At 41.8% G+C, this 23,646-nt stretch overlaps 1 protein-coding gene and 1 long non-coding RNA gene across 5 annotated transcripts; one reads left to right on the forward strand and one right to left on the reverse strand.

Annotated features, from left to right (window-relative positions):
- Positions 1–375: 375 nt before the first annotated feature.
- On the reverse strand, positions 376–4,753 carry LOC116270531. The gene is made up of 2 exons (XR_004178602.1): positions 2,113–4,753; positions 376–1,221 (listed from the first exon to the last, which is right to left on the reverse strand). It is a non-coding gene; the product is annotated as an uncharacterized LOC116270531 (long non-coding RNA).
- Positions 4,754–6,437: 1,684 nt separating this feature from the next.
- Positions 6,438–23,026, forward strand: TRIM13 (tripartite motif containing 13). 4 transcript variants are annotated; one of them, XR_004178601.1, is made up of 4 exons: positions 6,893–7,013; positions 7,548–7,643; positions 13,623–13,744; positions 15,916–16,030. XR_004178601.1 is itself a non-coding variant. In XM_009191945.4 (4 exons), the coding sequence occupies exon 4, from the start codon at positions 21,794–21,796 to the stop codon at positions 23,012–23,014; it is 1,221 nt and encodes a 406-aa protein (XP_009190209.1). In that variant the 5' UTR covers positions 6,893–7,013; positions 7,548–7,643; positions 13,623–13,744; positions 21,788–21,793; the 3' UTR covers positions 23,015–23,026. The 4 variants fall into 4 exon arrangements, 3 of the variants coding, with proteins under 3 accessions (XP_009190208.1, XP_009190209.1, XP_003913940.1); XM_009191945.4 differs by lacking the exon at positions 15,916–16,030 and adding an exon at positions 21,788–23,026; XM_009191944.1 differs by lacking the exons at positions 6,893–7,013; positions 13,623–13,744; positions 15,916–16,030 and adding exons at positions 6,438–6,779; positions 21,788–23,026.
- Positions 23,027–23,646: the final 620 nt, after the last annotated feature.

Genomic DNA, 23,646 nt, shown 5'->3' on the forward strand with positions numbered 1-23,646 from the left:
ATTGGTCTATTGTCTTTATTTAAGACAAAGAGAGTGTGCTTAAGGTACAGGTATCTACCAGCTACTGAAAACTGCAGAACCCCTATCCATGATGTATCCTTATTTATAGAACGCTCTAAAAACGCTCTAAAATCTCCCATAAAACAGGATGAAAGTAGTTTTCTAACCCAAAATGTTATCATAATTGACACTTCCCAGGGTAAAGATTAGCACATAATGATGAGTGAGCTCAGAAATATTCAAAATAAACCATTTAAACAAATCAAGCTCTCCAACAATTGCAAATATACAGTATCTATTAGTCTTTAGCTGAATTAATCATTTCTTAAGGCCCTCATAAAGTTACTGTTTGTAAAAAATAAAATTCTACATTTATGGGAATTTAGAAAAACATTTAATTGTCATAATTGAATGTAATTAATCATTGTTAAAATATCAAAGCAGTATAATACATTTCAGAGAATATATATGTAATGATTTTTAAAACTCTAGTAGAGCATACTCCAAAATGTAGCTAAGCAATCTATTAACACTGGCCTTTTACACAACACAGTTACAATCATTCTACTAAGATAAATTGGCTGGGTGCAGTGACTCATGCCTGTAATCCCAGCACTTTGGGAGGCCAAGGTGGGTGGATCACCTGAGGTCAGGAGTTCAAGGCCAGCCTGGCCAACATGTCAAAACCCCGTGTCTACTAAAAATACAAAAAATTATCCAGGTGTGGTGGCAGGCACCTGTAAGCCTCGGGAGGCTGAGGCAGGAGAATGACTTGAACCCGGGAGACGGAGGTTGCAGTGAGCCAAGATTGCACCATTACACTCCAGCCAAGGTAACACAGCAAGACTCTGAGAAAAAAAGAAAGATAAATCATACATATGATTGACATACAAGCAAATTATATGTATTCACACGTATGTAATTTCCTTTTGGAAGATTTTAGGAAAATATTTGTCACAATTATATTTTATTTATAAATTGAGTACTTTGACAAAATATATATTAAATGGTTCAATAAGACTGAACCATATATGCTGTACTTTTATATGTTGCATTTTAAAAAATCTGTAATTTTCAATAACAAATCTCAAAATACTAAATTTATTAGCTTGGCACAGTGGCTCATACCTGTAATTCCAGCACTTTGATTGGCTAAAGCGGATGGATCACTGGAGTCTGCGAGTTTGAGACTAGCCTGTGCAACATGGCAAAACACCATCTCTACAAAAAAATACAAAAATTAGCTAGGTGTGGCAGAGGGTACCTGTAGTCCCAGCTACTAGGGAGGCTGAGATGGGAGGATCCATTGAGCCCATGAGGCCTACGCTGCAGTGAGCTGCAACTGGGCAATAGAGCAAGACATTGTCTCTAAATAAATAAATAAATAAATAAATAAATGTCTTCCCTTTAAATCTTGGACCTAGTCATCAGATTGATCTTTCTAAAAATTTGCTTTCATTCATGCATATTATTCAGTGGCTCCCCACTGCCTACAAAATGAAGTTCAGCTCTTTGTTCTGACATGTAAAACATTTCAATATTTGACTTCAAACTTTATTTCCAAAGCAGGCCATGCTCCTCATCTCCACCCTGAGCTTGTGGTATGTTCCTCACCTTGAAAGCTCTTCCTCTTTCTCTCCTTCAAATCTTGTGATTTTTAAAGTTACAGTTCAACTCCCACCAACTTCCCTTATGAAATCTTCCCTTATGCTTCTGGTGCCTTCCTCTGGCCTTATCTTCATCACTTATTTTGGGTTTTAAACAACCACTATTATGTACTGACTAACAGTACTCGTGCCCCCCCCGCCTTTTTTTCCTTTTTTGAGAAGTGTTCTACAAAGGCAAAGTTAGGTTTCCTGCTGTAAGCAGGAAGGGAGATGCACACAGAGAAGTGGGAATCTCAGGAGATGGAGTTTTGCTCCTGTTGCCCAGGGTGGAGTGCAATGGTGCGATCTTGGCTCACTGCAACCTCTGCCTCCCGGGTTCAAGTGATTCTCCTGCCTCAGCCTCCTGAGTAGCTGGGATTACAGGTACCGCCACCATGCCCAGCTGATTTTTTTTAGTAGAGACTGGGTTTTGCCATGTTGGCCAGGTTGCTCTCGAACTGCTGACCTCAGGTGATCCATCTGCCTTGGTCCCCCAAAGTGCTGGGATTACAGGTGTGAGCCACTGTGCCCGACCTTGTGTCTCTTAACCGAATGGGAATTACCTTTGATGCCTGGCACAATCCTGAGAATTACAAAATCTGAGTGAGTATAAAATTATAAGCATATGCTAGTATTACCTTACCTCTGACCTATTTTACTTTATTCTTACAGTTTTTCTGTCTACAGAAATAGTATAACTAAAGGCCAAATTTACTATTGCTTAAGTGTCTCTCATTCTCTTTCAAAGCTAACTGATCTTGTTGTTGTCTCCATTTAATGCATACTCTTCATTGTGCAACTGAAATATACAGAGTCTGGAATTTTCCTCAAATCAGGGACTAATTCCCTTTAATTTCATCAAGTCTTAGGTAAGTTCCTGTGTTTTGTGATAAATGCATTTTTACCTTCCTTTTAATGGAATATTTGAATGTTCAATTTCTCCAAAAATACAGAACTTTAAAAAACCCAAAAAACAGTAAGGTCTTTCTTTCACTGAGTTTGATGTTTATTGTTTTTCTCTCCTTTCTCCAAGCACAGAGGAAGAGGTATAAAAGCAGAGGGATACATGCTTTTGAAAAGCCACCCTGGGCTAGATGCAGAAAAGCAGAAATTATGGTGCTAGCTTCCTTTACTGCATAGGCAGTTTAGCTCTGCTTAAGACTACAAATCTAGGGAAATCATGCTTACAAATGAGCAAGGTTTTCTTTTTGCAGATAACAGCACCAATTACTTATTAAACACCTACTATATGTCAGACACAATGTTGGTTGCTTTATATGTTACCTAATTTTCATGATCAAATGTATCATGATTCCCATTTTACAAATGAGGAAACCGAGGCTTAGAGATGCTAAGTAACTTGAACAACTAGTAAATGGCAGAGCTGGAGTTTGGATGCAGAACTGATTCCAAAGCCTATGCTCTTTTCTCTACATCTTGCACTGTCAGTGTCTTTTAGTGGCAGGAATTCTCACTGGGGAATGTTGGGGTTTGCATTTGTAACTCTGGCAGCTAAAGGGAAGGACAGAATAATAATAAAAAAGTTCCACTGTATCTGGGGAGGCTTACCAGACCCCTTCCCCTATGCACAGTTGCTCCAGGCTTTGTTATTAGATGTTCCTCACTCTGACAATTTACATTTCAGTATACACTAAATTTGGCACTGTCCCTTTTATTATGGAACATCTGATCACTTCTGTCTGGGTAGGGGGGGAGGAGGGCTGAGAAGTTTTTATCTTTGTCAAGGCCCAGGATGAAAACACCAGGAAGTAAATCAATGCAATACCATACATTTTATATTTAAAAATATAATATGTAGTATATTTTATATATAATATTAATATATAACACATAATATATAATATATAAACATTATTTAATATTATATATTTTATATATATTAGAAATTCTACCCTGTAAAAATACATTTCTTGGAGGGCCCGGCGGGAGTGGGGGGAGGGTGATACATTTATCACACAAGATGAAACTTACATAAGATTAGATATATCTATAATCTTAGTGCTGTGCTGATATATAAATTCCAAGTTTCAGCTGTTAGTTACTTATTTGAAGATCAAAAGAAGGAATTTCAGTGTGACAAGAATGTTGACAATCCCTGTGCTATCTCTACTAGGATCTAGTTCCACTGTGCTCTTCCAGGGAAGGATGTAGCTGTGTATGCAGGTTTTAGTTGGACAGTCATCTTTTTCTAGTCACATTACCTGTGGCAGTTTCCCAGTCGCTGTTCTGTGTGTTAGGACCACGGGAGGAGAGAAAAGGTTATTCTTCCTTCTCCATTTTTTCCACACTTAAGATAATTTAATATACTGTGTTTTCTAGTTAGTATTTAATTTGTGTAATAGTCTAGAGATTGCTATACAGATTTAATGTGTTTTACACTTAGTTGGGCAAAAGCTTATTAGTATCTACCACCACCGAGATCTAACTACATAAATATGTATTACATAATTATATTAAGGATGATTTGTGGGTTTTGAGTGTGAACCCTAAAAATCTGAGCCAGGTCCCAGTTAATTTAGAAAGTTTATTTTGCCAGGGTTGAAGATAAGTGCCCATGATACAGCCTCAGGAAGTTGTGACGTGCCCAAGGTGGTCAGAGCAGTTTGGTTTTGTACACTTCAGGAAGACATGAGATATCAACCAGCGTATGTAAGATGAACACTGGTTTGGTCCAGAAAAGGTAGGATAACTCGAAGCAAAGGAGGGACAACTCAAAACAGGGAGGGGGCTTCCAGGTTTTAGGAAGAGGCAAATCACTGCATTCTTTTGAGTTTCTGGTTACCCTTTCCAAAGGAGGCAATCAGATATTATCTCAGTGAGCAGAGGAGTGACTTTGAGTAGAATGGGAGGCAGGTTTGCCCTAAGCAGTTCCCAGAAGCTTGACTTTTTCCTTTAGCTTAGTGATTTTGGGGCCCCAAGATTTTCCTTTCACATGAGTTAACTGTCCACTCTTGTGAAATATCATTTAATATTAGGATATCTGAAATGTTTCCTTATGGCTGGGTGCAGTGGCTCACACCTGTAATCCCAGCACTTTGGGAGGCTGAGGCCCAACGAACACTTGAGCCCAGGAGTTTGATACCAGCCTAGACAACATAGTGAGACTCCATCTCTACAAAAAATAAAATTGGCCAGGTGTGGTGGCACATGTCTGTGGTCCCAGCTACTTGGGAAGCTAAGGGAGGAGGATCACTTGGGCCTGGGAGGTTGAGGCTGTAGTGAGCCATATCGTGCTACTGCACTCCAGCCTGGGGGCAGAGCTAGACCCTGTCTCAAAATTAACCAACAAACAATGACAACAAATAAATGAGATGTTTCTATAGATCACTTTTTTAGATCTATAGTTTTAGATCTATAATTTAGTGATTTTTTTAGAAACACTAAATTAATTAAGTGAGATGGAGTCTTGCTCTGTTGCCCAGGCTGCAGTGCAGTGGTACGATATTGGCTCACTGCAGCCTCCATCTCCCGGGTTCAAGCGATTCTGCCTCAGCCTCTCAAGTAGCTGGGACTACACGCATGTGGCACCATGCCCAGCTAATTTTTGTATTTTTTGTAGAGACCGGGTTTCGCCATGTTCGTCAGGCAGGTCTGGAACTCCTGACCTCAGGTGATCCGCCTGCCTCGACCTCCCCAAGTGCTGGGATTACAGGTGTGAGCCACCGCTCCTGGCCTAAAAACACTAAATTTAAGTAAGCAACTGGGGTGCAGTTTTGTCACTGACAGTTATGGTGCTGTAGAAAGAACCCATATCTGGAATCTGCCTTTAGCCTCAGCTCTGCCTCTTGTTTTTTTACCTTGGAAAAGTCACTTCACCTGTTTTCTCATCTATATAGGATGAAGATCATAATTTCTATTACACAGTGTTCTTAAGAGACTGAATGATGGAAATTAAAAGAAGTGTTCTACGAAGGCAAAGTTAGGTTTCTTACAGCAGGAAGGGAGATGCACAGAGAAGTGGGAATCTCAGGAGACGGATGTGGCCAGGGGCTTTTTATGGGGGTTGGGCTAAGCATTATTAGTCAAGAAGCTGAACTGCTATATATGGTAGATCTTGAATACAGTTTCTCCAAAATAACCTATTTCCTCCCCAAACCCAAACTTCCTCAACTGGGATCGAACTCAGTCCTGCAGCATGTTCTGAGATTCTGTACTCGCCTCACTTCCCCCAAGATTGTAAATTTTGGAGGGAGCCATTCCTTCATCATCCATGTTTGCATCCTCCACACCGTTCATAGTTAAGTGCTTAGTACGTTTGCTATTGGGCAAGGTCCTCAAATGCAAGGCGGACGTCAGAAGTCAAGTTAGCGACTGAGTAACTGCTCGTGGTGGATAATTTAAAGTCAATTTGAAAGTTCATCCTTTCCCCCAAAGGCAAAAACAGGCGTTCCTTTTCTTAACAGAGAATTTTAAACAGAATTGGGTCTCTGGTGTCCAACCTAAAGCCCTCAAAGAAAGAGGGTCACGGTTGGGGGTGGGGGCGATGGGGGATACTGAACCCTCTTCTGGTTGCGCCTTGCCCTGAGCCCCCAGTTAGAACCCTGGCGCGCTCCCAACGCGAATCGGTGACTCCGCAGGCCGCGCAGTGCGGAGGTGCCCGTCCCACCCTCCCCCTTGGGGGGTGCGGGCTCCATCTCCCCGAGCCGCTGGGGTCGGCTTCTGGTCTTGAGATGCGGATGAAGTGGTGTGAAGGGTTGGGCTTTTTTTTTTGTTCCTAAAAATGCAACGAACAAAAAAAAAAGTACAACAATCCAAACCCAACCATCTTAATTGCACGGCAGCTTAACTGGGAGACTTTCTTCCCGGGCGGCCCCACCCAGGACGGCGCCGCTTCAGTCGAGCCCACCGTCTGGGCGAACAGCGTCCACTTCCCGGAGCCGCGGCCCAGCCCCTGCGGGAGGGTTTCGGGCGCGCGCAGGCCTCTGGAAGGTAGAAAAGCCCGCAGCCCGGCCCTCCCCGTCCCAGGCGGCCCGCGCGGGTGGACGGCGGGAGCCGGCGGCGGTTGGAGACGCCGGAAGGAGCGCGGTCTCACCTCCCGGCTCCCTCCGCTGGGGCTAGGCGCGGCGGGGAAGGCGGGACGCAGCGAAGCGGGCCGGGGAGGCGGGGCCCGAGGTGCAGGCGGAGGCGGGCGACTGGGAAGGGGAAAGTGGCGGGGGAGGGCAGCGGGGGGGGGGGGCGGGGGGGGGGGAGGGGGAGGGGGGGGGGGGGGGGGAAGGGGGAGGGGGGAGGGGAGGGGGCGGGGCTCGCCGGAGCCGCGAGTCCATTTTGCGGCTGTGCCTGGCGCGTACCATACGGTCCCCACGGCTGGAGGACAGGCGGTCGCGCTGCCTCTCCCACTCGCCGGAGGTCAGAGATAAGTACCCGCCGCCCAGCTCCTCTCGGGAAAGCGGGGTGGTCCTCGAACCTGCAGCGAGGGTGGGGACTTGCCCAGGTCAGCAGGGAACTGCGTGGGGTGGGGCTGGCGAAGGCCGTCTGAGCTCCAGTCCCGGCAGCGCGGCACTGTCACGGGCATGGGGAGGAGCGGCTTGCGGTGGGCGCCGGAGCAGTGTGTCTGTGGCCCAGAAAACCTGCGCTGCCCGGAGCCTTTCCGGCCCCGCTACCAGCGTCTCCACATTCCCTAGAAAAGAAAAGATGGGTGTGGGCCGTAGGTTAGAGCGCGCCGCCAGCGTCTGGCGCTGACCTGGAGAGGTTGCATGGCGCCGGGGGAGGGCGCCCTAACCGAGAAGCTGCTTAATACAAAGAGCTCCAGGCTCCTGGCGTTTGACCAGGTCTAAACAGCCTGGCTTTATTTTTGGGGACGATTGAAAAAATTGAGGGTCAAGATTGGGGTCCTGTGCAAATAAATGCGTTAATACTGTTCTTTTTCTTCTCTCTTTGCAGTAGCCTGTAGTTCGTTAGTCAAAACGTGAAAAAAAGACCTGCTTTGCCCTGGGAAATAGTAACCCTGCCAAATACATCAGCTTATAGGAGACAGAGGTAAAATACAACAATAATTTTCCTATGTTATCCTTTTTTTTTAAAACACCCAATTTCAATAGGCCCCAGAACCTTCCAAAATGGAACTGTGTGTAGAAAACGTATGTTCCCATCCACTTTTCATTGGTGGTCTTTGTTCTTTTCATATTTTGTTAAAACTTAGAAAAATAGAATCCACGTTTAGCATCTATTTATGTGGTATTTGTCTTAAATATATCCAAACATTTATATTGCAAAGGAAGAAAGGAGCTTCCACACTTTTTTCCTAGTTTTTTTCCCCTTCTCCTATGCTTAGGGAATTGTCAGGCTGCTAGGGCTTATAGAACAGGGCTTGAGTTTTCTAGAGACCTTTATGTAATAGGCATTTTTAAAGCAGAATTTTATTTACATAGGCACTCCTTCTAGTAGAACTTGATGGAGCTGTTAACTGACTATACTTCCTTCTTACACAATGGGAGCTTCCCTGTCCTTCCCTAAAAATACATTTTTTTTTTCCTTTCTACCAGCTGGCTTACTAAACCTCCCTGGGAAGTCCTTGCCTAACACCGGGCTGTTCTGTTCATTCTATACATTTATGATAGGTTATCTGGCCTTAATTCTGCCATAGCTTTTGTTCAGATATGCTCATTTTCATGACACTGCTTTGTACCTGATACCCTATATGTGTTTTGCTTTGCCTTGAAATCACAGTTCAAGTTTAGAATCTTTTCTTGCTTGATACACTGGTGCTCCACAATAACACCTTAAATGTGTAGAGTTTGCATATATGTAATTAAACCTTAAGTTTGTATAGTTTTGTAGTTTATGGAATTCTCACACATTACTGTAATACAGGAGTTATTGAAAAATTATTTTTAGGCAGCTAGAAAGGGTAAAAGAGTTCTCGGTGGAATTTTCCTTTAATAAAAAGCAGCTCCCGGCCGGTGACTTTGGGAAGTTGAGGTCAGGAGTTCAAGACTAGCCTGGCAATATGGGGAAATCCCATCTCTACTAAAAATACAAAAATTAGCTGGGTGTGGGGGTGTGCACACCTGTAATCCCAGCTACTTGGGAGGCTGAGGCAGAACCACCACTTGAACCCAGGAGGCAGAGGTTGCAGTGAGGCGAGATCGCGCCACTGCACTCTAGACTGGGCAACAGAGACTCTGGTTACCAAAAAAAAAAAAGCCCCCAAACCATTTATTTTCTAACAGAAAGCAGCCTGAAAAGTCAAGCTGCAAGCAGAAATATGCAGGCTAGAAGCTTTTGTATGTAAATGTCGCCAGCTATATCTGGAAGCCAGGTACATTCAGTATAGGGTTTCTTGCTTCCTTTTCCTTGTCACCTATGTGAGCGTCTTGGCGATCACTAGGTAAAACCACAGGTGCAGGTGTCATGGCGGGCCCCAGATAGAAGCCACATTTGCATAACAAAATTAGGATGGGAGGGTCAGTCTTTAGCCGGGCTATGTAAATGGTACACCTGGTCAAACCAATCCCCTGGGCTCTGTAAATCACCACCTCCTTGCTCTGTACAAAATCGATTGCTTTTCACCTCAAACCCAGAGACCCTCGCTTGGGTGACCTTTCTCAGCATGAGGAACCTTTCTCTGTTAAACTTTCCGCTCCTAAACCCACTCGTGTGTGTCCATGTCCTGAATTCTTTCTTGGCTCGAGACAACCACGGGTGTATCCTCCAGACAATGGAGCCATTTCATTATGAGGTAAATACTATAAAATTCGTTTTTTAATTTTTTTCCAAAAGATAGGATTCTCAACTGTGTCTTGAACTGGGCTTAAGTGATCCTCCCGCTTCAGCCTTCAGAGTAGCTGGGACTACAAGTGTATGGCACCATTCCCAGATATAAAAATCCTAATTCTATGAAGGATAAAACTGGTTCTTGAACACAGGTACTCAAAAGCAGGTTTTGTGCTTTTCCCTTCACTGGAGAGCCTGTTAAACCTAGTTTGTAAAAATTGCAAAATTTTAGAAGGGATTTTAGAGAACTTATGATTAAACCTCTTCATTTTATGAATAAGAATACTGAGTTCTTGAGTCACTTTCTAGATATAGTGCTAAGGTCTAAGAATTAGAAAACTCAGGCTCTATGATGCCTAGTTTGCTGTGTACAACTTATAAGTCTCCATTTTTTGAGTGCTGGGGGTGTCTTAGTTTTTTTGACTCCTAAAGTTAGGTGTTTTGATGATTTCTAAGATGCTTTTAAGCCCAGTATTTCTATTCCTACCCCATAAATTTTATTACCATTTATTGCCTATATATGTATGTATATATAGGTAAGACATAGATGCAGACTAATGTTAACTGCCTTAAACTTTTATATTTTAAACTCGAGTAGGTATGGTAACAGGTGTGTCTTATTCTTGGTTTTTTACTAAGTCCTATAAAAGTAAGGTTTTCTTGTAAGGTTAGGAACTGCATCGAGAGGTGGACCACTCTAATACATCATTGGTTAGAGTTCATAAAGTGATATAAACCCTTTCTAGAGAGAAACCTAGTCATCTTTTCAAGAGCCTTAAAAATGTCCTTACTGTGGCCGGGCGTGGTGGCTCACGCCTGTAATCCCAGCACTTTGGGAGGCCAAGGCGGGCAGATCATGAGGTCAGGAGATCGAGACCATCCTGGCTAACACGGTTAAACCTCATCTCTACTAAAAAATCAAAAAAAAAAAAATTAGCCAGGCTGGTGGCAGGCGCCTATAGTCCCAGCTACTTGGGAGGCTGAGGCAGGAGAATGGCGTGAACCTGGGAGGCACAGCTTGCAGTGAGCTGAGATCGCGCCACTGCACTCCAGTCTGGCGACAGAGCGAGACTCCATCTCCAAAAAAAAAAAAAAGCCTTACTGTTTGACCCAAAAGTACATTTAAAGGAATTGTCTTAGGAAATAATCAGAGCTGTGGAGCAAGGCTTTTCTCTATAAGGTGTTTATCTAAATGTTACAATACCCAAAAAATAAATTAAAAAGAAAACTCACAAACAAAACAACACAAGAAGAAGAACAAACCCATAAATAAGCAATAAGAAAGCATATCCACAACATGGACTGTCATGTTTTTCTAGAATATATAATGATAGGGGAAAGGCATGTAATAAAATAAGGGGACAAGATAACGAAATTGTATTCTACCAGTTTTGTTAAAATGTGTGCACATGCACAGACACATGGGATTGGAATAAAGACACCAAAATAATAGTAGTGGTGATTTCTTGCTGATGTGATTATGGGTGGCTTTTTCTCTGTATTTTCTGAATTTTCTATAATAAAAAGAAGTTGCTTTTATAATTTAAGAAAACACAAAAGCTAGTTGCATGGATAACTTCGATTTCAGTATGGTGTCAATATTTTATGGTTTTAATTGCGGTAAGAACATTTAACATGAGACCTATCCTCTGCACAAATTTCTAAGTGTACAGTACAGTAGTGTTAACTGTAGACATGAGCAGATCTCTGAAACTTATTTTTATGTGACTTCTGTAAAGTATTTATCATACCTTCTAGAATAACAGCACCTGGCCAGGTGCAGTGACTCAGGCCTGTAATCGCAGCACTGTGGGAGGCTGAGGCAGGCGGATCACCTGAGGTCAGGAGCTCGAGACCACCCTGGCCAAAATGGTAAAACTCCTGTCTCTACTAAAAATACAGGAATTAGCTGGGCATAGTGGCAAGTGCCTGTAATCCCTGCTAATTGGGAGGTTGAGGCAGGAGAATCACTTGAACCCAGGAGGCAGAGGTTGCAGTGAGCCAAGATCACACCATTGCATTCCAACTTGGGCGACAAGAGCAAAACTCTGTCTCAAAAAAAAAAAGCAAGCAGGAAAGAGTCAAGGCTAAACTGTGGTACAGAGAAGAGAATGAAGGAAAAGGAAAAAGTTTTTCTTAGTGCTCTGAACTAGCGAGGTAATGAATGGCCTGGTTTATATTTTGAGAATTTCATCTTAGTCTGACAACCGTTTGTGAACTTTCTGAGTAGGTGAACTTTCCAAGCCTAGTGAACCTTCTGTACTAGCTCTGTTTTGCCTTGTCAGGGTCCCTGCTAGAAATATCTTGGAAATTTTAACTACTGTTCATTCTAGGATAATGCCAGAAAAGGTTGGTTACTTCCTGTCTTATATGGACACATAGGTAACTTTTATATTGTTTGCAAAAGCCACATAATTATTTTAGATACTATGTGTAATATATTAATTTTCATATTTAGAGGTATCTGAAACCTGATGTTTCTTACTTTGTCCTGTGTTGATCATATACATCACAGAGGTGCTATATGTAATATATTAATTTTCATTTTTAGAGATTATATCTGAAACCTGATCTCTGTATCTTACTTTGTCCTGTTTTGATCATATAAGTCACCAGGACAGTCTCTAAAAGAATGAAGAGTAATGACACATTGATAGAGAGTATTTAAAATAAAAACTTTATAAATAATTTTCATATACCTTTTAAAATAGCTGTACAAATGAGAGAAACTAGTATGTATAAGTCGTTTGTCAGAGGTTACAGACTGAGAGCCAGAGAAGTATGTCAGTCTCCTCACAGGTCTGGATTCAGAGACTTCCAGTAATACATTTTAAAAAAAATTTTATGAAAGATGAAACCATAGGCTGGTCATGATGACTCATGCCTGTAATCCCAGCACTTTTGGGAGGCCAAGGCAGGAAGATACTTGAGGCCAGGAGTTTGAGGCCAGCCTGGCCAACATGGTGAAACCCCGTCTCTACTAAAAACATAAAAATGAGCCTGACGTGGTGGCAGGCACCTGTAATCTCAGCTACTGCTCGGGAGGATGAGGCAGGAGAATCGCTTGAACGCAGGAAGTGGAGGCTGCAGTGAGATGAGATCGCACCACTTCACTCCAGCCTGGGCGACAGAGCAAGACTCTGTCTAAAAACAAAAACAAAAACCATAACTACAGCAGATTAAACTTCTTATGAGGCTTATATTTAGCTCTTTTCAAAGTTTTACTTTTTAAACTCAATATGGTTTTCTTATAATTGGCTGTTTAGTTTTTCCATCCATTTTATTGTGAAAATGTTCAAACAGAGAAGACTCAGGAGAATATTACAGTAAGTATTCTTACATCCTCTACCTAGATTTTAATAGTTGTTAATAAGACCCTTACTTAGTTTCAAGAAAACATTTATTAATGGATCTCTCTCTCTCCTTTTTTTGTTTTTTTTTTGAGATGGAGTCTCACTCTGTCGTCCAGGCTGGAATATAGTGGTGCGATCTTTGCTCACTGCAACCTCTGCCACCTGGGTTCAAGTGGTTCTCCTGCCTCAGCCTCCTGAGTAGCTGGGATTACAGGCGCCTGCCACCGTGCCCGGCTAATTTTTGTATTTTTAAGAGAGACAGGGTTTCACCATCTTGGCCAGGCTAGTCTTGAACTCCTGACCTCATGATCCACCGGCTCAGCCTTCCAAAGTGCTGGGATTACATGCATGAGCCAATGCACCTGGCCTAATGGATCTCATACTGAAATAGAGTTAGGTACAGTGGCTCATGACTGTAGTCCCAGCTACTCTGGAGGCTGAGATGGGAGAATATAGTACACTATTTGAAAATAAGATTAGTGTGCTCAGAGGAAATGATTTTTTTTTAATGAGCCATTTTATTATAGGAATTATTTCGAAGTAACATTTGTGACTCTCAGTTCAGTAAAGCTTAGCATAATTTAATGTCTATGAAGTGAGTTTCAATGTTTGCTGTCTAGCCACCTGATAGATACTTAGGTACTTTTTGAAATTCTTGCATTCAAAGATGCCTCAAAGCAGGATGGAAATTTGGGTTAAATCCTTAAGATAAAAGCATGATATATTTATTGGCTTTTCTTTTTGTTCCCTAATGGGATATGAAAAAAAAAAGGGTAATATTTTGAACAACTTTATTATATTGCTAACAGCCAGTGGAATTTAAAGACCTCAATAGGAAAGTTTCTTTTACTAATAGATTTTATAAAGAGAAAATTAACTTTTGTTTCAGAGTGAATGAATGAGTACCTTTTGCAGTATAATCATTTTAGGTTGATCTCTTGGAAGAATTTCTAGAAGGAAGAAGTCCAATACATATATATTAACTCTGCTGTATTATGACACCTTAACTTTGTAAGTATTGGCTTTTCCATTTTTATTATTTTAGTGATTGTGTTATGGTTTTCATTTATAGAAGCTGTTGTTGCCAAATACTAATTGAGGTAGGATTGATAAAGCGCTTTTTGTAATCCTTGTTTGTGGATAGCTTGACAATTTGTTCAAAAAAAATAAATCTGTAGTGGTGGTATGCAACTATGTTAAAAATAAAACTGTAAATCAAAAAGTGAATTTCATTGTATGTAAATTTAAAAGTATATTAGAAAATATCAATATGGCAGGAGAACAAGGTTTTTTTCCCGCAACTAGTGTCTACTACCACCTCTCTGGAAACTTTAAAAAGTGAAACTTTAAAAAGTTGTCAGCTTTTAAAACTGTTGGTGTAAAACATTTGGGAAGTTTTTAATTAGTGGGAAAAAGGTATTTGTACTTCAAAATTTGAGAATTTTCTAAGTATTCAGAAACATTCAAAGGAAGAAATGAATTTTGGAAAACTTGTTTGCCTTTATGTGCTTAATCTGACTTAAAGTTGAAATTTGAACAGTGAATATTAATTTTGTTTACATAAAGTTTTTTGACTTCTATATTGGGGAAAAAACTAGCTTGAGGCCAGGTGCAGTGGCTTATGCCTGTATAATTAGCACTTTGGGAGGCTGAGTCCAGATCGCTTGAGCTCAGGAGTGGGCAACATGCCAAAACATCATCTATACAAAAAAAAAAAAAGTACAAAAATTAACTGGGAATGGTAGCATGTGCCTGTAGTACCAGCTACTCATGATTCTGAGGTGGGAGGCTCACCTGAGCCTGGGGAGGTCAAAGCTACAGTGAGCTGTGTTAGGGCCACTGCATTCCAGCCTGGGCAACAGAGTGATACTCTCTCAAAACAACAAAACAGACAGGGCGCGTTGGCTCATGCCTGTAATAACAGCACTTTAGGAAGCTGAGGTGGGAGGATCATTTGAGGTCAGGAGTTCAAGACCGGCCTGGCCAACATAACGAAACCCCGTCTCTACTAAAAACACAAAAATTAGCCAGGTGGTAGTGGCACATGCCTGTAATCTGAGCTACACGGGAGGCTGAGGCAAGAGAATTCCTTGAGCCTAGGAGGCGGAGGTTGCTGGTGGGGAGGTTGCCAGTGAGCCAAGATGGCGCCACTGCACTCCAGTCTGGGCGACAGAGACCCTGTCTTGAAAAAAAAAAAAAAGGCCAGGTGCGGTGGCTTATGCATGTAATCCCAGCACTTTGGGAGGCCTAGGAGGGCGGATCACCTGAGGTCAGGAGTTCGAGACCAGGCTGACCAACGTGGTGAAACCCTGTCTCTACTAAAAATACAAAAATTAGCCAGGTGTGGTAGCAGGCACCTGTAATCCCAGCTACTCAGGAGGCTGAGGCAGGAGAATCGCTTGAACCCAGGAGGCAGACGTTGCAGTGAGCCGAGATGGCGCTATTGCACTCCAGCCTGGTCAACGAGTGAGACTTCCTCTCAAAAGAAAAGAAAAAAAAAGAAACCCCAAAAAAGAGGTGGAGGGGATGTATGCTTTTTTAGTTCATGTCAAAGGAGTAAGCTGGGTGGATTATTTCAGATTTTGTGTTAGCCATACTTTAAGATTCTGTAAGTTAATTTGCTGTGAAGAGTATCTTTTATTTATGAGATTAAAAGCTTTAACCTATATTATCCTTTAAAACTTTGAAGGCAACAAAGATGTCTACCAAGGTTTCTTGGATCAGGTATTCGTCACTTGTGGAAGTGGTCACATAGTTTTGTCTTAGAGAAAGTTTTGAGTATAAAGAGAAGGCATAGGCAGGGCGTGTTGGCTCACACCTGAAATCCCAGCACTTTGGGAGGCCGAGGCGGGTGGATCACCTGAGATCAGGTGTTTGAGACCAGCCTGGCCAACATGGCGAAACCCCGTCTCTACTAAAAATACAACAATTAGCTTGGCATGGTTGTAGGTGCCTGTAATCCTAGCTACTCGGGGAGTCTAAGGCCGGAGAATCACTTGAACTTGGGAGGCAGAGGTTGCAGTGAGTTGTGATCATGCCACTGCACTCCAGCATGGGCAACAGTGCAAGACTCCATCTCCAAAAAAAAAAAAAAAAAAAAAAGAGAAGGCATAAAACTAAAGGAAGAAGAGAAAAGGAAATATTTAGATTTTTAATTTTAATTTTATTTTTTTTTGTGACAGTGTTTCGCTGTTGTGCGATTGCGGCTCACGGCAACCTCCACCTCACGGGTTCAAGCGATTCTCCTGCCTCTGCCTCCTGAGTAGCTGGGATTGCAGGCATGTGCCACCACGCCTGTAATTTTGTATTTTTAGTAGAGACGGGGTTTCTCCATGTGGGCCAGGCTGATTTCGAACTCCCGACCTCAGGTGATCTGCCCACCTTGGCCTCCCAAAGTGCTGGGATTACAGGTGTAAGCCACAGCGCCCGGCCAGAAATATTTAGATTTTAAAGTGAATGAAAATAAGAATCTTTAAATTATAAACCAAAATTTGTAAGTTAAATCACTAAAAAGGAAACAAGAGGATCTATTGTAATTTTGATGCAATTTTTTTAAAACAGAGACTTTCCAAATAGGTATTTTTTTTTCCCTCTGGTTCATTTTAAGAGCTGTAAGTTGATCATGACCTTGGGATGACTGTTTATTATTTTAAGTTTTCCTGTGTGTGACATTTTCCTTTTCATTTTTGGTCACATTTGTTTGCCTGAAAATTCTTCTTGGCCCCTGTTTTGTATCCTCAATTTTCTTCATAGTTTCTCTTTGCCTTCAGTGTCCTTTTTCTCCTCCTCATCCCACCCAATCACTTGGTATATTCTTTGTTTTCTTCTTATTTAATATGCTTGGATAGGATTCTCTGGTATTAACATTGCAGGTATTAACATTGCAAAGATGAGTAAATTAGGTTTATTTTATTGAGTGTTGCCCTTACCACTTTCCTGTTTCTATTGCCTTCTCAAAAATCTGGCCTTTGTGTAGAATTCTTAGGCAAAAGATGACAGTAATGGAAGTGAAAAGTGTGGAGCAGGACTGGGGTTGGCAGATCATCAAAAGTTTGACTTCACTGTTCTGAAAGTTTGTGTGTCTTACAACCGCGTGGTAACCTCTTTCAGAAGACAAAGTTTAGTCTCTATAGCCATTCTCTTCCCAATGCTTTTCAAAGGTTATATGATTTGTCATATCAGCTTACACTTTTTTTTGCAATATGACACTAAATTTGAGACAATAATCTTTGCTTTAGTTCTCCCTATGTTATATATTATAAATACATGTATCTTACAATCTAATATAAAGCCATAAACTGGCTGGGCGTGGTGGTTCACACCTGTAATCCCAGCACTGTGGGAGGCTGAGGTGGGCGGATCACTGGAGGTCAGGAGTTTGAGACCAGTCTGGGCAACATGGTGAAACCCTGTCTCCAGTAAAAAAATAAAAATTAGCCAGGTGTGGTGGTGGGCGCCTGTAATTCCCAGCTACACAGGAGGTTGAGGCAGGGGAATTGCTTGAACCCAGGAGGCAAGAGGTTGCAGTGAGCCGAGATTGTGCCACTGCACTCCAGTCTGGGTGACAGGGAGACTGTCTCAAAATAAATAAATAAAAACTTAGGGCCCAGCGCGGTGGCTCATGCCTGTAATCCCAGCACTTCGGGAGGCTGAGGCAGGTGGATCATGAGGTCAGGAGTTGAAGACCAGCCTGTCCAAGATGGTGAAACCCCGTGTCTACTAAAACTACAAAATTAGCGAGGTGCGGTGGCAGGTGCCTATAATCCCAGCTACTCGGGAGGCTGAGGCGGGAGAATCGCTTGAACCTGGGTGGCAGATGTTGCGGTGAGCCGAGATTGCGCCATCGCACCCTAGCCTGGGAGACAGAGTAAGACACTGTCTCAAAAAAAAAAAAAAAAAAAAAAAAAAGGCCAGGCGCAGTGGCTCACCCCTGTAATCCCAGCACTTTGGGAGGCAGGTGGATCACCTGAGGTCAGGAGTTTGAGACCAGCCTGGCCAACGTGGTGGAACCCCGTCCCTACTAAAAATACAAAAATTAGCTGGGCGTGGTGGCAGGTGCTTGTAATCCCAGCTACTCTGGAGGCTGAGGCAGGAGAATTGCTTGAACCCAGGAGGTGGAGGTTGCAGTGAGCAGAGATCATACCATTGCACTCCAGCCTGGGTTACGAAAGCGAGACTTAGTCTCAAAAAAAAAAGCAATAAATATTAACCCTGCAAGCTCAGCTTGTCTTTTAAATACTGTTTACCTTCTAGATATAGTCCAGTCATGTATTGCTGTTGAAGTTACTGTTAAAAAATTTCACTTTTTATTACAGATGGCCTACTAAGTCCTATTATTTTGGTGATAATGTGATATGTGTATATATCCCTGAGTAAACAATGTAGAAATATATAGTACTCTTGGTGTTTTAACTATAGAGATAAATGTATGTTTAAAATAAATTTGTGGCCTAGTGCAGTGACTCACACCTGTGATCTCAGTGGTTTGCGAGGCCGAGGCAGGAGGATTGCTTGAGGCCAGCTAGTGAGACCTGGTCTCTACAAAAAAAATGTAGCGAGGTGTGGTGGTGCATGCCTGTAGTCTTAGCTACTTAGGAAGCTGAAGCAGGAGGACTGCTTGAACCCAGAAGTTTGAGGCTGTAGTAAGCTATAATTAGGCCACTGTACTCCAGCCTGGACAACAGAGCAAGACCCTGTCTCTCAAAATAAAAATGAAAAATAATAAACCTGCATTGAGAAATGGCATTGAGGCTGTAGTAAGCTATAATTAGGCCACTGTACTCCAGCCTGGACAACAGAGCAAGACCCTGTCTGTCAAAATAAAAATGAAAAATAATAAACCTGCATTGAGAAATGGCATTGCCTACATCAGGGATCTCAAATATTTTGGTCATAGGACACTTTTACACTCTTAAAAATTGAGAATCTTGGCCTGTAATTTCAGTGTTTTGGCAGGCTGAGGAGGGAGGATCACTTGAGCCCAGCAATTTGAGACTAGCCTAGGCAATATGGTGAGACCTCGTGTCTACAAAAAAAACTACAAAGAAAAAAAATTAGCTGGGTGTGATGGTGCATGCCTGTAGTCCCAGCTACTCGGAGGTTGAGGCAGGAGGATGGCTTGAGTCCAAGAGGCAGAAGTTGCAGGGGACTGAGATTGCACCACTGCACTCCAGCCTGGGTAAAAGAGCTGTCTCAAAAAAAAAAAAAAAAAAAAAATTGAGAATGCCAAGAAATTTTTTATGTTTTATACTGTCGATATTTACTCTATTATAAATTAAAACTATTTTTAAAAAATACTCATTTAAAATAACAATGATAAACCCATTACAAGTTAACAGATAATTTAGGAAAATAACAATTTTCCAAAACAAAATACAGAGTAGCATGGCATTGCAATATAGGCCTGTAATGAATGGCTATTTAATAGAAGACAGCTGGAGTCTTTTGTTTGCTTCTGTATTTAACCTGTTGCAATAAATTATTTTGGTTGAAATATACAAAGAAGGCTGGGTGTGGTGGCACATGCTTGTAATCCCAGCACTTCGGGAGGTGGAAGTGGGAGGATTGCCTGAGGGCTGGATTTCTAGACCTGCCTGGGCAACATAGTATATAAAAAAAATCTATGGCTGGGCATGGTAGCTTTCACCTGTAATCCCAGCACTTTGGGAGGCCGAGGCGGATGGATCACCTGAGGTTAGGAGTTCAAGACCAGCCTGGCCAACATGGTGAAACCCCGTCTCTACTAAAAATACAAAAATTAGCCGGGCGTGGTGGTATGCGCCTATAGGCCCAGCTAATTGCGAGGCTGAGGCAGGAGAATGGCTTGAATCCGGGAGTCAGAGGTTGCAGTGAGCCGAGATAGCGCCACTGCACTCCAGTCTGGGTGATAGACTCCATCTCAAAACAAAAAACAAAACACAAAAAAACCCACTGAAACTAAAAATTAGCTAGACATGGTAGTGCACACCTGAAGTCTGAGTTACTTGGGCGGATCCCACTTGAGCCCAGTAATTCAAGGCTGCAATGAGCTATGATCGTGCCAGTGCACTCCAGCTTGAGTGACAGAGCGAGACACCCCATCTCAAAAAAGGAAGTACACAAAAATCTAGGCTTACACAGATACATAGTTGGTAAAGGAAGGAATACTGTTTAGCCTTTTCAGGTAAGTTAATCTTTTTTTTTTCTTTTTTTTTTGAGGCAAGGTCTCACTCTGTTGCCCAGGCTGGAATGCAGTGGTGCCATCTCGGCTCACTGCAGCTTCTGCCTCCTGGGCTCAAGGGATTCTCGTACCTCAGCCTCCTGAATAGCTGGGACTACAGGCACATGCCACCACAGCTGGCTAATTTTCTTTGTTTTTTTTTTTAGAGGTGGGGTTTTGCCATGTTTCCCAGACTGGTCGTGAACTCCTGAGGTCAAGCGATCCACTCTCTACAGCCTCCCAAAGTGTTAGATTACAGGCGTGAGCCACTGCTCCCAGCCTGAATCTTCTTTGATACTATACAAAAACTCAGCAAGTGCTAGTTTCTTTGTTGGAGTATGGAATCTGAAATTGTATTTATGAACCTGTTGGTCTTTCGTGAACCTCAAATGGATCTTTTACCCATGCCTGATTTATAACATGCATTAGTGACTTGAAATAATATTCACTGTGTTTTGCAGATCTCCAAATATTGACAGATTTCATTATACAGTACTCCTTTCCCCTCAAAAAATCCTCACATTCATTAATATCACTACCCATCTCATCATAAAAGTCTTTAATTAATGGAAAGCTGTCAGGCTCATAAATATAAAATGTTTTCTAGAATTCCAGTTTTTACATAAAACCCAGCCTTTTCGTTAGCAAGAGATACTGTCAATTGTTTTCTTTGAAGTAACAAGCTCATTTTTTTTTCCAAGAAGATGTCAGGTAGTTAAGTCTGAATAGCCATAGTTTATCATTTGTTCTTTCAGAAAGTAAAAATGGTGTTCCATGAAAAAAAGCAGCTGGTTTAGCTTGCAGCTCATCACTTAAGTGCTTTTTCTCCAGACAACATCTGCTGGTATGCAGAAGTGCTTTATGTGTACTGCCTATTTTGTCACGCAATATATTAAAAAACTGTACACAGGCTCAAGACTTAGTAAAATGAATAATTTTTACTGCTGCATCAAGAACATTCTTAAATGAAACCGGTACTCCAACCCTAATTTGGGTGGTGATGATGAATACAATTCAGTGCTTCTTACAGCTTTGCTCGATCCCTAAGGCTTCAGCAGTGTCTACACACCATTGCTTTTACACCATTGGTACAAATGTTGACAGTGCAAAAAGCAAGTAACATCTTAGTGTTATTACGAAAACAGTTTTGATCTCACAGATGCCCCAAAAGAGGGACATCCAGGTTTTTGCCCACCACATTGTGAAAATTGATGATTCTAGATAATACAAAATGGCTTCGATTACTGTTCTGGTGGTTTAAAAACAACAAAAAACCTCATTTAGTTCTCCTACCTAGAAGAGTGAATTGCAACTCTTATCTTGTGCTTTTACCTGTGATTTTAAAAATTGTAATCTTGCCTTTGAAATAGAAAAATATGCCAATTCATAATAAAGTCTGCATGAGAGTCCATGTTTGGATTTATATTTCTGTGCTTCTTTCTTTTATATAACATACCATTTTATATTTGTGGGCCCAGAGTAAAGAGCTCATTCTGTTAGACACTGAATAGCCTTGTTTTTGTCAGTAGTCAGCTCTGTTTTAAAACAATTGTTTGGGTCCTGCTGGCTCAACTTGCAGTTGTCCTAGTCCTGAGTCTGTCTTATCCAAAGACTGTTGTTGGAAAGCCCACACAAAGGCCTGTGTATAGGATGCCTTACTATTAAAGGAGCATGTTCTAGTGTCAGCGGATTAAATTTGCTTTGGTGTGCATTCCCTTACCCATTCTCACTTCCTTTGTTTGGCTGGTTATTTCAGTGAATGATCATTTTAATGTGAAGACAGTTTCCTCTAATTATTACATAGTCCTAGTGGTGAGATTATTGGAGTAAAATAAATTTTTTTTTTTTTCTGGTAGGATGTGATGGAGCTGCTTGAAGAAGATCTCACGTGCCCTATTTGTTGTAGTCTGTTTGATGATCCACGGGTTTTGCCTTGCTCCCACAACTTCTGCAAAAAATGCTTAGAAGGGATCTTAGAGGGGAGTGTGCGGAATTCCTTGTGGAGACCAGCTCCTTTCAAGTGTCCTACGTGCCGTAAGGAAACTTCAGCTACTGGAATTAATAGCCTGCAGGTTAATTACTCCCTGAAGGGTATTGTGGAAAAGTATAACAAGATCAAGATCTCTCCCAAAATGCCAGTATGCAAAGGACACTTGGGGCAGCCTCTCAACATTTTCTGCCTGACTGATATGCAGTTGATTTGTGGGATCTGTGCTACTCGTGGGGACCACACCAAGCATGTCTTCTGTTCTATTGAAGATGCCTATGCTCAGGAAAGGGATGCCTTTGAGTCCCTCTTCCAGAGCTTTGAGACCTGGCGTCGGGGAGATGCTCTTTCTCGCTTGGATACCTTGGAAACTAGTAAGAGGAAATCCCTACAGTTACTGACTAAAGATTCAGATAAAGTGAAGGAATTTTTTGAGAAGTTACAACACACATTGGATCAAAAGAAGAATGAAATTCTGTCTGACTTTGAGACCATGAAACTTGCTGTTATGCAAGCATATGACCCAGAGATCAACAAACTCAACACCATCTTGCAGGAGCAACGGATGGCCTTTAACATTGCTGAGGCTTTCAAAGATGTGTCAGAACCCATTGTATTTCTGCAACAGATGCAGGAGTTCAGGGAGAAAATTAAAGTAATCAAGGAAACTCCTTTACCTCCCTCTAATTTGCCTGCAAGCCCCTTAATGAAGAACTTTGATACCAGTCAATGGGAAGACATAAAACTAGTTGATGTGGATAAACTTTCTTTGCCTCAAGACAGTGGCACATTCATTAACAAGATTCCCTGGAGCTTTTATAAGTTATTTTTGCTAGTCCTGCTTGGCCTTGTCGTTCTCTTTGGTCCTACCATGTTCCTAGAATGGTCATTATTTGATGACCTGGCAACTTGGAAAGACTGTCTTTCAAACTTTAGTTCTTATCTGACTAAATCAGTCGATTTTATAGAACAATCAGTTTTTTACTGGGAACAGGTGACAGATGGGTTTTTCATTTTCAATGAAAGATTCAAGAATTTTACGTTGGTGGTACTGAACAATGCGGCAGAATTTGTGTGCAAATATAAACTATTATAAAATCTGTTTCAAGTATGCAGTTCTCTTTTGTTAGAAATTGTTAGAGAATAGAGAGTGGTCATTCAGATTTGGTCAACGATTCTAGTCACATATTTTCCTCCAAAAGTATTCCTTCCAAAAATAATCTCCTATACATGTTAGGTAGCATAAAGATAAAAGTGAAATTTAGTATAGGCCTGAACCCTTTTTTGTTTAAAGAGTGCTTTCGAAATAAGCATCCACCCCAAATATTGGTTGTATTTATGCTGTGATAAAAATAGGTGAGAGATCATATGATCTAATATTGTATTAATGGAGGTATAGGTAGTATAATAGTGACTGTCATCAAGCATGCAGTGAAGACCACTTTTTTTTTTTTGAGATGGAGTCTTGCTCTGTTGCCCAGGTTGGAGTGCAGTGGTGCGATCTCGGCTCATTGCAGCCTCAATCTCCCAGGTTCAAGCGTTTCTCCTGCCTTAGCCTCCTGAGTAGCTGGGACTACAGGCACGTGCCACCACGCCCAGCTAATTTTTTGTATTTTTAGTTGAGATAGGGTTTCACTGAGCCAGGATGGTCTTGATCTGACGTCGTGATCCGCCTGCCTCGGCCTCCCAAAGTGCTGGGATTATAGGTGTGAGCCACTGTGCCCAGCC

This window comes from Papio anubis, chromosome 15 (assembly GCF_008728515.1).
Source record: "Papio anubis isolate 15944 chromosome 15, Panubis1.0, whole genome shotgun sequence".
Lineage (NCBI taxonomy): Eukaryota > Metazoa > Chordata > Mammalia > Primates > Cercopithecidae > Papio > Papio anubis.

What these genes read in the sequence shown, in the direction of transcription:
- TRIM13 (XM_009191944.1), top strand. Translation starts at nt 21,794, where the DNA reads ATGGAGCTGCTTGAAGAAGATCTCACGTGCCCTATTTGTTGTAGTCTG.